This window comes from Branchiostoma floridae, chromosome 17, assembly GCF_000003815.2.
Source record: "Branchiostoma floridae strain S238N-H82 chromosome 17, Bfl_VNyyK, whole genome shotgun sequence".
Classification (NCBI taxonomy): domain Eukaryota; kingdom Metazoa; phylum Chordata; class Leptocardii; order Amphioxiformes; family Branchiostomatidae; genus Branchiostoma; species Branchiostoma floridae.
The window spans coordinates 51,622-65,941 of record NC_049995.1 but is presented as its reverse complement, the minus strand read 5'-3'; the positions used below and the strand labels follow the sequence as shown (position 1 = coordinate 65,941).

General features: G+C 39.2%; 1 protein-coding gene across 1 annotated transcript in view; it reads right to left on the bottom strand.

The window, feature by feature from the left end:
• LOC118404933 overlaps positions 1-14,320 on the bottom strand; it is an 81,357-nt gene that overhangs the window by 63,338 nt on the left and 3,699 nt on the right. The window contains exons 2-6 of the mRNA XM_035804318.1: positions 8,236-8,363; positions 5,883-7,862; positions 1,830-2,058; positions 1,520-1,632; positions 1,179-1,364 (exon numbers count right to left, since the gene is read on the bottom strand). Of these exons, the coding sequence (XP_035660211.1) occupies positions 1,179-1,364; positions 1,520-1,632; positions 1,830-2,058; positions 5,883-7,862; positions 8,236-8,290 (2,563 nt within the window). The 5' untranslated portion in view covers positions 8,291-8,363. The remainder of the gene's footprint in view (positions 1-1,178; positions 1,365-1,519; positions 1,633-1,829; positions 2,059-5,882; positions 7,863-8,235; positions 8,364-14,320) is intronic.

Sequence of the window (14,320 nt, the reverse complement as noted above, 5' to 3'; positions counted from 1 at the left end):
GAAAAGCCCAGAGACGTGTACAGTGGAGGACTATCATCGGTGCCCTATGCTTCGACCGGGACAAAGGGCCCCAAGGAAGGAAGGAAGTAGCGTGATAGCAAAATAAAAGAGAAAGATTTTCCAGCCAACAAGATTTACACTCTTCTTGTTAAGGATCAAGAAGAACTACAAATTTATCAATGTTTGAGTGGAATACAATTGAACATGTAATGACTTAACCCTATTCAGACCGGGCTTTTTTGGTCATCCCTGGACCGGGGGGGGGGGGGGCTTTTGAGGCCCTCCACTTCTAAGTCCTATAACTCTAACACCACGTGCCATAGGGCCACCAAATTTTCAGGACATGATATCGACATAATATCTGACATGTATTTGACGTTTGACGTTACGATGACGTAAGATGACGTAATTATGACGTCATCAATTTGATTATATTGGCCGGACCCATGAGAATAGGGTATTCTCAGAAAACTTCAGGTTATGCTCCAAAAATGTAACAACAAGTGCAAGTAACAGAATAATAATGTTTATTACGACTTGTGTTGACAATAGCAACGTCAATGACGTCAAAATGATGTCATAAAATGACGTCATGCACATCTAAGATACGAGTTGGGCTCCGCCATATTATATCCACCACCTTGAATTTTTAAAAATACTTTTTTGGCAACAAATAATCACAAAAGGCAATGAAAATAGATTAAATTCATTCATTTAGATGGTTTTTGATGAAAAAATACCAGTTTTTTACAAATTTTAAGGGATAATTAGGTTGTTATTCTTGATCTGGCCATACGGTCCGCCATCTTGGATTTTGGGGTGATGACGTCATCAAATTAGCATAATTTATGCATATTTAATTATGAAAGATATGCTAAATAATATAAGATTTTATTTATGTAACAATATAGCAGTAATATAGCAAATAAATGTGAAAAATACATTGTTAGAACTAAAAATAGTGATTTTTGGCAAAACTGCCTGTCAACAAACGGTTGCCATGGCAACACGAAAATATGGGAAATTCGTCAAACTTCGTAAAATTGTTGCCAAGAATATTTTATGAAAACTGTAGCGTTAGTCGTTCTGGCGTTATAGGACATCGAAGTTAGCGCGGGCCTCAATAGCCCCCCCCCCGGTCTGAATAGGGTTAATGTTCTAAAACTACTATACATCACCTCTACAAAATGGTGTGACATCACTCCATGTCCCGTTTGGCCGGCAGGTTATATTGGCAGCCCCATACAGCTGGTACCCGACCATACAGGTGTACCTGACTGTCTGTCCTAGTGTAAAGTTACTGTTGTTATCCCTGTAACCATTGGCCGGAACACCAGGATCCCAGCAATGACCTGGAGCACGGGCTGAAAGAAGCAATGCAAAATCACCAGCCTCCTTCCTCACAGATACTAAATGATCATGCCTTCGAAAGCATACAAATCCTTGATTTAGAGTCTACAACAAAACAAAGAGTTACACTCCATATGCTTACTGTAAAAAAACATAATCAAAACCTTACTTATGTAGGAGAAGCTGAACCCCTGACGCGTGACACTGCCGTCAGATGTAAACCTCAGGAACATCATGTTAGTTGTGCTGGTGATAGGGCTGACTGGCTGGTCACCTGTTAACCTGGACAGCATGAAAGGAATAATCAAGGCTGGATACAATTATATTTTTTTCTGACTTACAGTCTATTATCTTTCTCTTATACAGAGAAAAATCTTTTAGACTGTTTTTCCCACACTGCTTGGCAAAAAACTAATTCCCAGTTGGACTATACAACTGTTATTTATCAGAGTCTGTATGAAGTGTTTAGATCACAATACCGTTGTAACTCTGTCGCGCTATCACTGACTCCATCGTAGATAAAAAGAATGTCCCAATTCCGCTCAATATTGAAACTGTCGAACGTGAGACGAATGATACTTCCTTCTGGTACAGTGATCGCCCACTCGCAGATCTCATGGTCGCCATAGTTACTGGGATAGTTCGGTGATGTCACAGGACCTCCAGAGGGAGCTGTAAGGTAGCCTCCACATCCAGTCAAACTGGTAACTATGTATACACATGGTAGGGGGGAAACGTTAAAAGTCACGCCACATTGTGACTGTAGACTACACTTCATATTGGGTTATATAGTCCATAGACTCCATACATACCTTAGTTACATACAGGCATATGTGGGATACACATATACAACTAGAGTTCGGCGACCTCATACCTCCATGAAAATTTAGAGCTTTCGAAAATGTCATGCAGTTGACTGACACATTAACATAATTTATGCATGGTGTTGTTGATCATTGACTAACGTACACGTGTCACAATTATGAAATTCCCATTATTAAGCATAAAGTGGTTTTGCAATTTTTACATAAATTATGCAAATAAGTTCCTCATTACCATATTTGGTATCTGCTTATATTCCACCTATTATAACTAACATGTGTTACGTGTATTGAGGTCCAGTTATTGACAATAATGGAACTATATAATTTCTTCATTAATTATGCAAATTAAGTCCTCATTTGCATAACATTATATAATTATGAAAATCTTTGCCTAAGCCACCAGCATGCCTAAAATGCAGGCAATCCGTCGTTCCTTTCTGCAGTTGTTCTCTTTGGAGTGTCTTGACAAAACACCCCTGCAGTTCCACAATTAAATGTTAGGGGGCTTAAACTTGCCTCACTTGTTAATGGTACTAAAAGCTATCTAACACCTAAATGTCAAGACCATAGCATGTCTGGAACAATAGATACATTGAAAAAATTGCTATGTCCTATGAAGTCCTTGCCATTAAGATAAGGTCCAATCATTCAATTCGTGGTTTGAATATAAATGGAAAATGTTCTAAGATTTCTCAATATGCGGATGACATTTTATGCATTGCTGTCTGATTTAGAACGTTTCTCCAGTATCTCTGGTCTTCATTTACATGCCGAAAAGTGCAAAATTTTACGATTAGGCTGTTTAAAGTTTACAAATTTTCGTTTACCCACCCATCTACCATTTCAATGGGTTGACGGTGGTGTGGATGTATTGGGAATTCATATTCCCATCAATATGGATACTCTTGTTAATGTAAATTTTGAACCCCGTTTGGAACGACTGGACAGGTTATTACGCCCATGGAAAGGCACAACTTTATCCCTTTATGGAAAAATAGCAGTTGTTAATTCCCTGGTGGTTCCCCAGTTTACAAATTTATTTCAGGTTTTACCTCCCCCAAATGATTTGTTCTTTAAATTTTATGAGAGGAAAGTCTTCTCCTTTATCTGGGAAGATGGACCAGAAAAAGTAGCTAGAAAAGTATTATACAATTTGGTGGAAAATGGTAGTTTGAAGTTAATTAATTTACGTGCCTTTAACCTCACCATGAAAGCTTCATGGGTACCCAAATTATTTTTTCATGCGGATTGGTTTACTTCTATTGCTATAAAAGTTCATCCTCGTCTTAATCTGAGTTTATTTCCTTTCATGCAGTTATCTTCAGCGCAAACACTTAATTATAAGGATTTTTTCTTTGAAGTTTTAGATGCATGGTACAAATTTCAGTACGTTGAACCCGCGACGCCAGCTGATGTGCGTCACAAATAAATACTTTGGAATAACTCCAACATTACTGTTGATAATAAATCCATTTTTCAAACTGCTCTGTTTAATAGAAATATACTTTTTGTAAATGACTTGTTAGATACAGATGGAAATATTATGACGTACGCTGAATTCTGTTTATTGTATCCAAACAGTTGTGAGCAGTTTCAATATCAACAGCTTATCTCCGCAATCCCTAAAGCATGGAAAACCTTATTAAATACTGACCATTCGAAAGAGCTTGAATGTTTACCACGTCAATATAATCATATGTGGTTAAGAAATATCAAAATTAATAAGTCGTTATATAATTTATTTCTTGTCCATACAAATGAAGTAAGTATTGCCCATAAAGTACGATTATCGTGGTTTTACTATTTTGATAGACCCATACCATGGCGAGAAGTATTCACAGCTTTGTCTAAATGTACTATTGACCCCAATGCTCGGTATTTTCAGTACCGTTTACTTTATACATTCTTACCATGCAACAAAGTTTTAAAAACTTAATTTAATTGAATCTAGTTCCTGTTCTTTCTGCCAAAGTGATGAAGAATCGTACATTCATATCTTCTGGGAATTCCCTTATGTGATATCCTTTTGGAACAATGTACAAACTTGGCTAAAACAAGAAATAAGATTGAATTTAGAATTAAATTCCTTTGTTGTTATATTTGGAGATCTATCTTTAAGTGCACCCCCTTTAAAAAACTTAATTATACTATTGGGTAAGATTTTCATCTTCCGTTCCCGACGCTTTAAAATTCTAAATTTCCAGTCCTTTAAAACACTTACATCGGTATTTCCAAAGACAGAATGTCTTATTGTGTTTCGGAGGGGGAAGCTGGAGAAGCATCGAGGTAAGTGGGGAACTTTGTGTTTATGATTTCGCTTTTGTTCTTGATATACATGCAGTTATGCTTAATTTTGATATTTAAATGTTTGATTTCGCTTGATTTGGTTCCTTTATGCTGTAAATAATTTATGGGAGGCTGTCTTCTGTTCATTTTTTTGTAAGTGTATTTTATTATTCATGGCAATAAAAAAATTGCTATGTTAGAATATTCTCATTAATTATGCAACTATACTCCTATTTTGCATAATTAGTATTTTATCTTGTACAACATTGTCTAAGGTACCTACATACCAAAAATGATGAAAATTCGTTGTTCCCTTCTTGAGTTATCCTCTTCAGAAGTTTTTGACAAAAATGCCCCTGCTATCCCAAAACTAGACGCTAGGGGGCCCAAACTTATGCCATTTCTTCCTGAGCACAAGAGCTATCTAACACTTAAAAATCGTGACCATAGCATGTTCAGAACACCGAGAAAGCAAAACCGGAAGTTGCACTGCAGTACCAAGGGGAGCCGCTAGGGGGCCCAAAATCTAATCCTTTCCAGCTTTCATCACACACTACCAACACACCAAGTATGAACCCAATCCACCCAACCATTCTTGAGTTATCTTGTTTACACACACACACACACACACACACACAGACACACAGGCAGACAGACAGACAAACGCAGGGTAAAATATAACCTCCATGACATTTCATGGAGGTAACAATACATACCATAGTTGATACGACCCTGATGTTGGCCTTTACGTATGAAAACGTAATAGCCAACGTCAGGGTAGAAAAATTCAACACATAAAATAAAATTAAATTTGTCTTTCTCTCGCTTGCTCTCTCTGTGTATATGTGAAATTGACTTTCTTTGATCTCTTTATCTCAGTGCATGTATAATTGTTCTGTTATGAGAGAGAAAATACTACTGACTTCCTTCGATAGTTGTCCCTCCCCCCTCTCTCTCCGTGTATCTGTAGTATGAACGCATACACATTATTCACGTCGCCTTATTTTAAAGCCCCTCCATAGATGTTGCTTGTACAACCGTAAGCGAAGAGTTTGCCAGCTCTGTAGGAATAGTTAAACGCACCATGCACAATTCACATGGTCTTAACCTTTAAGAAAATCTGATCGAGCTTGTACAGCCCTGGTCTAGGGCCAGGTAGTGCTTTGTTCAGCATCACGTAGTCGTCCCTAGTTATAAGGCGAAAAGTGCCTGATCAACAAGTGTGGTGCCAAGTGATCATGATATCCAAGCAATTGTTCCGCCGCCAAATTTGTATATGTTATGCGGGGGTGCGAACCGACTACAGAAGTAGAAATATTTACATCTGAGGCTGGATGGGCAGCGACTCGTGGGGAAACAATTGTTCCTTTGCTATCTAATTGTTGAAGTGTTTTGTATATATCAAAAATTCAAAGGACTTACCTGTTACTGTAGACGATGCAGCTACTGTGCCTTGTGCTATAGTGGAGTCCCCTACTGTGGTCGGTGCTGTAGTGGAGTCCCCTACTGTGGTCGGTGCTGTAGTGGAGCCCCCTACTGTGGCTGGTGCTGGAGTGGATCCCCCTACTGTGGTCGGTGCTGTAGTGGAGCCCCCTACTGTTGCTGGTGCTGTAGTGGGGCCTGCTACTGTGGTCGGTGCTGTAGTGGAGCCCTCTTCTCTGGCTGTTACTGAAGTGGAGCCCGCTACTGTGGTCGGTGCTATAGTGGAACCCCCTACTGTGGCTGGAGTTGTAATGGAGCCCCATACTGTTGCTGGTGCTGTAGTGGAGCCCGCTACTGTGGTCGGTGCTGCAGTGGAGCCCCCTACTGTGACTGGTGCTGAAGTGGAGCCCTCTAGTCTAGTCGGTGCTGTAGTGGGACCCCCTACTGTGGCTGGAGCTGTAGAGGAGCCCCCTACTGTGGCTGGTACTGTAGTGGATCCCGCTACTGTGGTCGGTACTGTAGTGGAGCCCCCTACTGTGGTCGGTACTGTAGTGGAGCCCCCTACTGTGGCTGGTGCTGTAGCGGAGCCCCCTACTGTGGCTGGTGCTGTAGCGGAGCCCCCTATTGTGGTCGGTGCTGTAGTGGAGCCCGCTACTGTGGCTGGAGCTGTAGTGGAGCCCCCTACTGTTGCTGGTGCTGTAGTGGAGCCCGATACTGTGGTCGGTGCTGTAGTGGAGTCCCCTACTGTGGCTGGTGCTGAAGTGGATCCCTTTAGTCTAGTCGGCGCTGTAGTGGAACCCCCTACTGTGGCTGGAGCTGTAGTGGAGCCGCCTACTGTGGCTGGTGCTGTAGTGCATCCCCATACTGTGGTCGGTGCTGTAGTGGAGCCCCCTACTGTGGCTAGTGCTGTAGTGGATCCCCCTACTGTGGTCGGTGCTGTAGTGGAGCCCCCTACTGTGGCTGGTACTGTAGTGGAGCCCGCTACTGTGGTCGGTGCTGTAGTGGAGCCCCCCACTGTGGCTGGTGCTGTAGTGGAGTCCCTTTCTGTGACCGGTGCTGTAGTGGAGCCCTCTAATCTAGTCAGTGCTGTAGTGGAACCCCCTACTGTGGCTGGTGCTGGAGTGGATCCCCCTACTGTGGTCGGTGCTGTATGGGAGCCCACTACTGTGGCTTGTGCTGTAGTGGAACCCCCTACTGTGGCTGGTGCTGTAATGGAGGCCCCTACTGTGGTCGGTGCTGTATGGGGGCCCACTACTGTGGCTAGTGCTGTAGGGCAGCCCCCTACTGTTATTGGTTGTGCAGTGGAGCCCTCTACCTTGGTCGGTGCTGTAGCTGAGCCCCCTACTGTGGTCGGTGCTGTAGTGGAAACCTCTACTGTGGTCGGTGTTGTAGTGGAGCCCCCTACTGTGTCAGTTGCTGCAGTGGAGCCATCTCCCGATGTCGGTGCTGCAGTGGAGCCCTCTAATGTGGTCGGTGTTGCAGTGGAGGCCCCTACTGTGATCGGTTCTGCAGTGGGGCCTCCTATTGTGGTCGGTGCTTCAGAAGAGCCTGTTATTGTAATCGGTGCTGCTGTGATCGTTGGAGCTGCTGTTGTCTCTTGAGCTGCTGTGTTCATTTGAGCTGCTGTGTTCACTTGAGCTGCTGTGGTCACATGAGCTACTGTGGTCACTTGAGCTGCTGTGGTCACTTGATCTGCTGTGGTCACTTGAGCTGCTGTGTTCACTTGAGCTGCTGTGGTCACTTGAGCTACTGTGGTCACTTGAGATGCTGTGGTCACTTGATCTGCTGTGGTCACTTGATCTGCTGTGGTCACTTGAGCTGCTGTGGTCACTTGAGCTGCTGTGGTCACTTGAGCTTCCGTGATCACTTGCGCTGCCGTAGTTGGTGTTCGAGTCGTTGCAGCTGCTGGAGTTGGCGTCGTTGCCAACATGTCGGTTGTCGTGGTTTGTGATGTGGTCGTTGCTAAGATGCCATAGATATCTGGTAGTATGTTCGGTAGTATTAATGTAATAATTGTTTTATTTTAGTTGTTGCAGCGATAGTTTCCGGTATATTTTGCAAGGTCATGTCGTCAACTGCTCGTGATCCAAATGTGTACACATGTGGCACTTGTAAATGGTAGTACGGCAAACTTCAAAATTATCTTTTTTTTTTAATTTGGCGCTAATGCATTTTCAATAAACTCAAGCGTTGCCTACAGATTGCTATATTAGAATATTGTATTATATCAATTTACAAATGTCGTAGTAGCAAAGCGTTTAAATGAAAGAGATATGAACTATGGAACAGACACTGTAAGGGAATTCATGGCAATATGCTTTCTCTGAAGGCGAGTGAAAAATGTTTCATTTACCATAAACGGCCCATAGCAACAGTGCCAGTTGGAGACGACCTAATGCTGTAGTCATCTTCTCGGCTATGGTATGTGGTGCCTCTATGTTTTGGTGCCTGTTCACCAGCTAGGCGCTGGTCTGCTTTAGGCTTGTGAGAAAGAAAATAAGCATTGATATAACAAAATATTTTACCTTCCACTCTCATCGCATTTGAATTGACATGAATACGTAATTATTTGATAAGTGTAAGGGGAAGGATTCTCTTTTTTTCTCATTTTGGTTTTTAGGCAATACCGGTACCTCATACAAGGTGTAGCATAACCTGTAAATATTAAATAGGCACTACTAATTCGCTGTGCTAATAAATAATTAAAACATACCGGAACAACATATTAACCCTATCCAGACCGGGGGGGGGGGCTAAAAGTGCCCGCGCCAACTTTGACGTCGGATAACTGCCGAACGACGTGTGCTAGAACTACGAAACTTGGTGAATTTTCCTAAAATATTGTTAGCAACAATTCCGCGAAAAAAATTTTAGTTTGTGATTTTTCGTGTTGCCATAGCAACGGGTTTCTGACAGGCATATTTTACCAAATTTACTAATTTCAGTTTGAATTATGGGATTTCATAGTTTTTTTGCTAAACCAAACTTGTTTATCTATATCATTAAGATCCTGTGTAATCTTAAGTTACATTTCTAATTAATTATTCATAATTTATGCTAATTTGATGACGTCATGGGTCAAAATCCAAGATGGCGGACAATGTCATTTTTAACGATAAATACATGTTATTTTTACTCAAATTCCGTCAAAATCCTTTATTTTCTTACAAAAGACAATCATTTGAACCTTTTTAGTCCACTTTCATTTGGTTTTGGGTTTATATGTGGAAAAAATCGTATTTTAGAAAATTCAAGATTGTCGATCCAAGATGGCGGACAAATGACGTCATTTTCTGACGTCATATTGGCGTCAGTGTCGTCGTCATTGGCAACAAAAGTTTTGGTAGACTTAGACACCAATACGATAACCTTTATAGTCATCGTTTTCTTAAATACCTTTAAGTATAGCGGAAATTCCATATGTAGACGATTTTAGCCTAAAACATGACATTATGACGTCATAATTACGTCATATTACGTCATAACGATTTCAAACTTACAGAATATATAAAACTTTACTAGTACATCGTCCCCTCCAAATTTTGTGATCTTAACTTAAGCCGTTTTGAAATTACGAAGGTGGGTCAAAAGAGCCCCCCCCCCCCCGGTCCCAGGTATCCCAAAAAAGCCCGGTCTGGATAGGGTTAAGGGGAGGTTTCATTTTATTTAAGTGGCTTAGATTTTACAGCAAGTATAGCTGTGTTTGTTTCTTTGTCTCTTTGTGTATATGATCTACGTGCTGTCAGCTGTCTGCTTGATTGCACAATGTGAACATAAGTACACCTTGTAAATCCATGAATCAGATTTTAGTATTCGCTCATTTATTTTGCAAATTAAGCCCTTGTTAACATTATTTGCGTCTCGTTACCTGTGTATACTGAATATCTGTATATACTACCTGCATAGTATATAGAAATCTGTACTTCCTTTCATCATTCTTGGAAGATATTTTACAACTAGAAAGGCCGACATTTGCTTGGATGCAAATACAGCATATTTCAGCCATACCCATTCCCAAGCAACATTGGACTGTTCCAAGTCACCCCTGCGCAAAAATGGAAAATTTTAACAGTAAGTTATTCTCGCCACTGTCAAACTTACATATGAAAACTAAACGCAAACTGGCTAATTTCCCCGCATTTTCCGCCAAATAACATTTTCTCGATTGTCTCAACTAACCCTACCAAAGTCAAATCTGCCGAAAGTGATTCATATTCAATTGCCATGCGGAATGTTGGTAAATTCAATGACAAAGACTTGTATTCTAATGTTCAATGTACGCGTACCGTCCGCTACTGCTCAAATGACCCTGTCTGAACTCCAAATCCTCACAAACTACAATTTCAAACCGGGTACAGGGTGACACATCACTTTGAAAATTTGACACGAGAAAGAAGATTACGAACATTACGAACACAATATATTCCATTACGTATTGCTAACATATAAATAATGCACATATTATCTTCCTAATAGCATATCCTTTGCAGTACCGTTTATTGAGTAACATAAATTTCAAAATCCTCCCAAATATGCATGGTTGCGTCTACATACACACTTGACAATGTTACCCAATCAGCTTCAGTTTTGGAAATTCGCGCTTTGTTTGGCAAGTGTTGTGTCATTAGTTGTTTTAATACCAATTGGTGACAAAGTGTTACTTCCTCTTCGCTGATTGGCTGGTGGCGCAATTCAATTAATCAGCAGACCGACACCTGCCACCTGTCGCCCAGGGCGGGAGTTATTGCTTTGTTTGCCATATATGGAACGCACTGAACGCCGAGAATGGCCAAAACAAGTCCCGTTAATTGGAAAATGACAAAAAATCCCCAAATATATCATTTTGAAGAGGTTTATGCCACAAATTATACATGTGTCATTTAAATAAGTATCTAGTGCACCCATTTACCCAAATTTAGGTCACTTGGTTTTAAAACCAGGGTACAGGAGCCAAAGGTGTACGTTTTTGGTCATAAAATGGCCAAACAGTCGCAAAATTAAGCATTTTGTTGTACTGTATGCCTAAAGTGTTGATGAATCCATGTGCGCATACGTGTATGGCACTGCTATACTAAATTTCAGATCATTTGGTTTTAAAACCAGGGTACAGTAGCCAAAAGTGTCCTTTTTTGGTAAAAAAAAAATGGCCAAAAAATCGCAAAAATAAGCATTTTTTGTACTGTACACCAAAAGTGTTATTGAATTTATATGAAGGGATTATCAAGGCACATCTGTGTCAAATTTCAGCTCATTTTTTTGAATTTTTTTTGAATTTATTTATTCGCACGTAGAACACAAAAACAGAGAAATGTACATTGGATAAAACAAATACTGTGCGGGAGGAAGGGAGGAAGCCTAACGGCTTATGCGAGCCCTCCTCCTATAACATATGCAATTCTAATGAAATAGTTGAGGTGATAAACAATTGATAACAAAACAAGGAAATGTATCAACTAAATTAACACAAAAAAGCCATCAAATAGAGAAGCTAAATAACAATTAAATTATTAAAAGCAGGGAAATATATCAACTAAATAGCAACTTAAGCTATCAAATGGAGAAGTTAAGGAAAAAATTATGGCAACAATTTAAATATTGAAACTATCGTAACACAAATGAAGCTAAATAATATAATAGAGAAGCTAAAGTTAACGAATTAAGAAAAAAAAGGATATATCGTAACTAAAGTGACACAAATAAAGCTTTTATCAAATGACTAAAACAAGGAAATGTAGCAGCTAAATACCAAATGATTAAAACAACAATTAAATTATTAAAAGCAGGGAAATATATCAACTAAATAGCAACTTAAGCTATCAAATGGAGAAGTTAAGATAAGATGTCAAATGTCAGTGGGAAAGGAAAGTAGGTGATTTTTTAGATTGCGTTTAAAACTAAGTATTGATGTTAAACACTTTAGATGGAGGGGGAGATTATTCCAATTAATTATACATTTGTATTTTACACTCATTTGGGCTACTGACGTTCTAACTAGGGGAATATGGAAATGAGCACTTTGTCGAGTTTGGTAATTATGAAAATGAGAATTAAGATTTAGTAGACCATTAAATGTTTCTGGAAGAGAACAGTTTAGGAATTTAAACGTAAATAGCATCAGATGAAGTCTGTTGATATAAAAAATATTCAAAATCTTAAGTTTTGTAAACAAAGGTGCAGAATGTGCATGAAAACTGGCGCCCGTGGCTGAACGAACAAATCTTTTTTGGAGCAATATCAGGGGCTGTAGTGTGGTTTTGTAGGCGCATCCCCAGACTATATTCCCGTAGGTTAGATACGGGTATATTAAACTATTATATAAGGTAATAATGGTTTTTTGAGTAAGAATATGTTTAAGTTTTCCAATGATACCGATAGTTTTTGAAATCTTTTTACCTAACATAGTTATATGCGATTTCCAGGTCAGTCGATCATCAATGATTATACCTAAGAATTTGGCTTGACTCTCTTGAGACAGGGGCACACTTTTTAAAAAGATTTTGGCACTTTTGTTATAGGTTTTATTTCTATTACAGAAAATTAGATAATATGTCTTCTTAACATTTACTGATAATTTATTTGCCTCAAACCACGACATAACCTTTTTCATTTCTTCGTTAGCAAGTTTTACTAGCGTATCAAAATTCGAGTTTGAAAGAAAAAGATTTGAATCATCTGCAAATAGGATAAAGAATATAATTGAAGATGCTTTTTCGAGATCATTTATATAAATCAGAAAAAGTAGTGGTCCTAATATCGAACCCTGTGGGACACCACATTCTATTATTTTGGGTTGTGATTTATTATCGTTAAGAGCTACGTATTGTTGTCTATTGGATAGATAAGACGAGAACCATTTTATTGCGGAGTCACATATACCGTATCGTTTTAGTTTATTGAGTAGAATGGAATGATTAACCGTATCAAATGCTTTTGATAGATCGAGAAAGATTCCTATTGTGTATTCTGAATTATCTATGGCGGTAGAAATTTTTTCCATTAAGTGTATGAGTGCCAGAGAGGTAGAATAGCCCTTTCGGAAACCATATTGATGTTTATATAGGATGTTATTTTGATTTAAATGTTTCAAAAGACGACTATATACTAGCTTTTCCAAGACTTTAGATATGCAGGGAAGGACAGATATTGGTCGATAGTTGTTAACATTTAGTGGGTCACTGCTTTTAAAAATAGGCGTCACTTTTGCGACTTTTAGTGGGTGGGGAACAATTCCATTTTGCAAGGATAGAGAAAGAATATGTGTTAGAGGGGCAATAACATAGGGTAGTGACAACTTTAGTACTTTAGGGCTAATTTCGTCATGACCAGCAGCTGAGTCTTTTAAGTTTTTTACAATATCTGTAATTTCAGCATCAGTTGGTGGCACAAAAGTTGATAGGTTAGAATTTACTTGTAAAGTGATGTAGCTAAGAGGATCTTGTGTTCCTTTTGGGATTTTACTTTCAAGTGAAGGTCCAATATTAGTGAAAAAATCATTGAATTCATTACATATTTCATCTTTATTTTCGGTAGTTTTGGTACCAATTTGTATTTTGTTTGGACCAGCTGAGTTGCTTTTGTTACGATTTATAACTTCATTTATCAGGGACCATGTTTGTTTTATGTTACTGGTAGCTTCATTGAACTTTTTGTGGTAGTAATCCTTCTTTGTAGTTTTTAGGAGATGATTTAACTTATTCCGGTATTTTTTATAGATACTGTGGTTTAAGGGCGAGGGGTTCTTGACATATTTAGTGTAGAGCTTGTTTTTTCTGCGTATTGACTTTAACAATCCATTGCTAAGCCAGGGTTTTTTGCGAGAGTGCTGGGAGATTTTTGTAGTTTTCTTTGGGAAACATTTTTCGTATAACGATCCGTATGTTTCGAGAAACTGATTATATGCTTTCTCTGTGTCTGTTTCGTTTAATACGTCGCTCCATACTATTTCTGATAGGGATTGTGTAAATTTCTGAATGTTAGTTGTGTTAACTTGGCGATAAGATATTTTGTCTGCCTGTCTGACTGGCTCGTTTAATTCGGATGAAAGGAATATTGGAAAGTGATCTGATATGTCAGTGATGAGGATGCCAACCTTGATATTGTTGCTACCTGAGTTTGTATAAATGTTGTCTATTAAGGTGGCAGAGTAAGGTGTAATTCTGGTAGGTCTGCATATAAGTGGGTAGAAGCCAGATGAGAACATTTCATTTATATGATCAGTAGTGGGTTGGTTAGTATTGTTTAATAGATTAATATTGAAATCACCAATAATATAACAAGTCGCTCTTTCCCTATAAATATTGTTTATAGATTCCTTTATGCGCTCATGGAATTCTATAATGTCGGTATTTGGTGGGCGATACACACAGCTCAATATTGTTTTTTTTCTCCTTCGGGTTACTTGGAATGATCTCAATGGATACCCGTCCCCAGATTGCCCG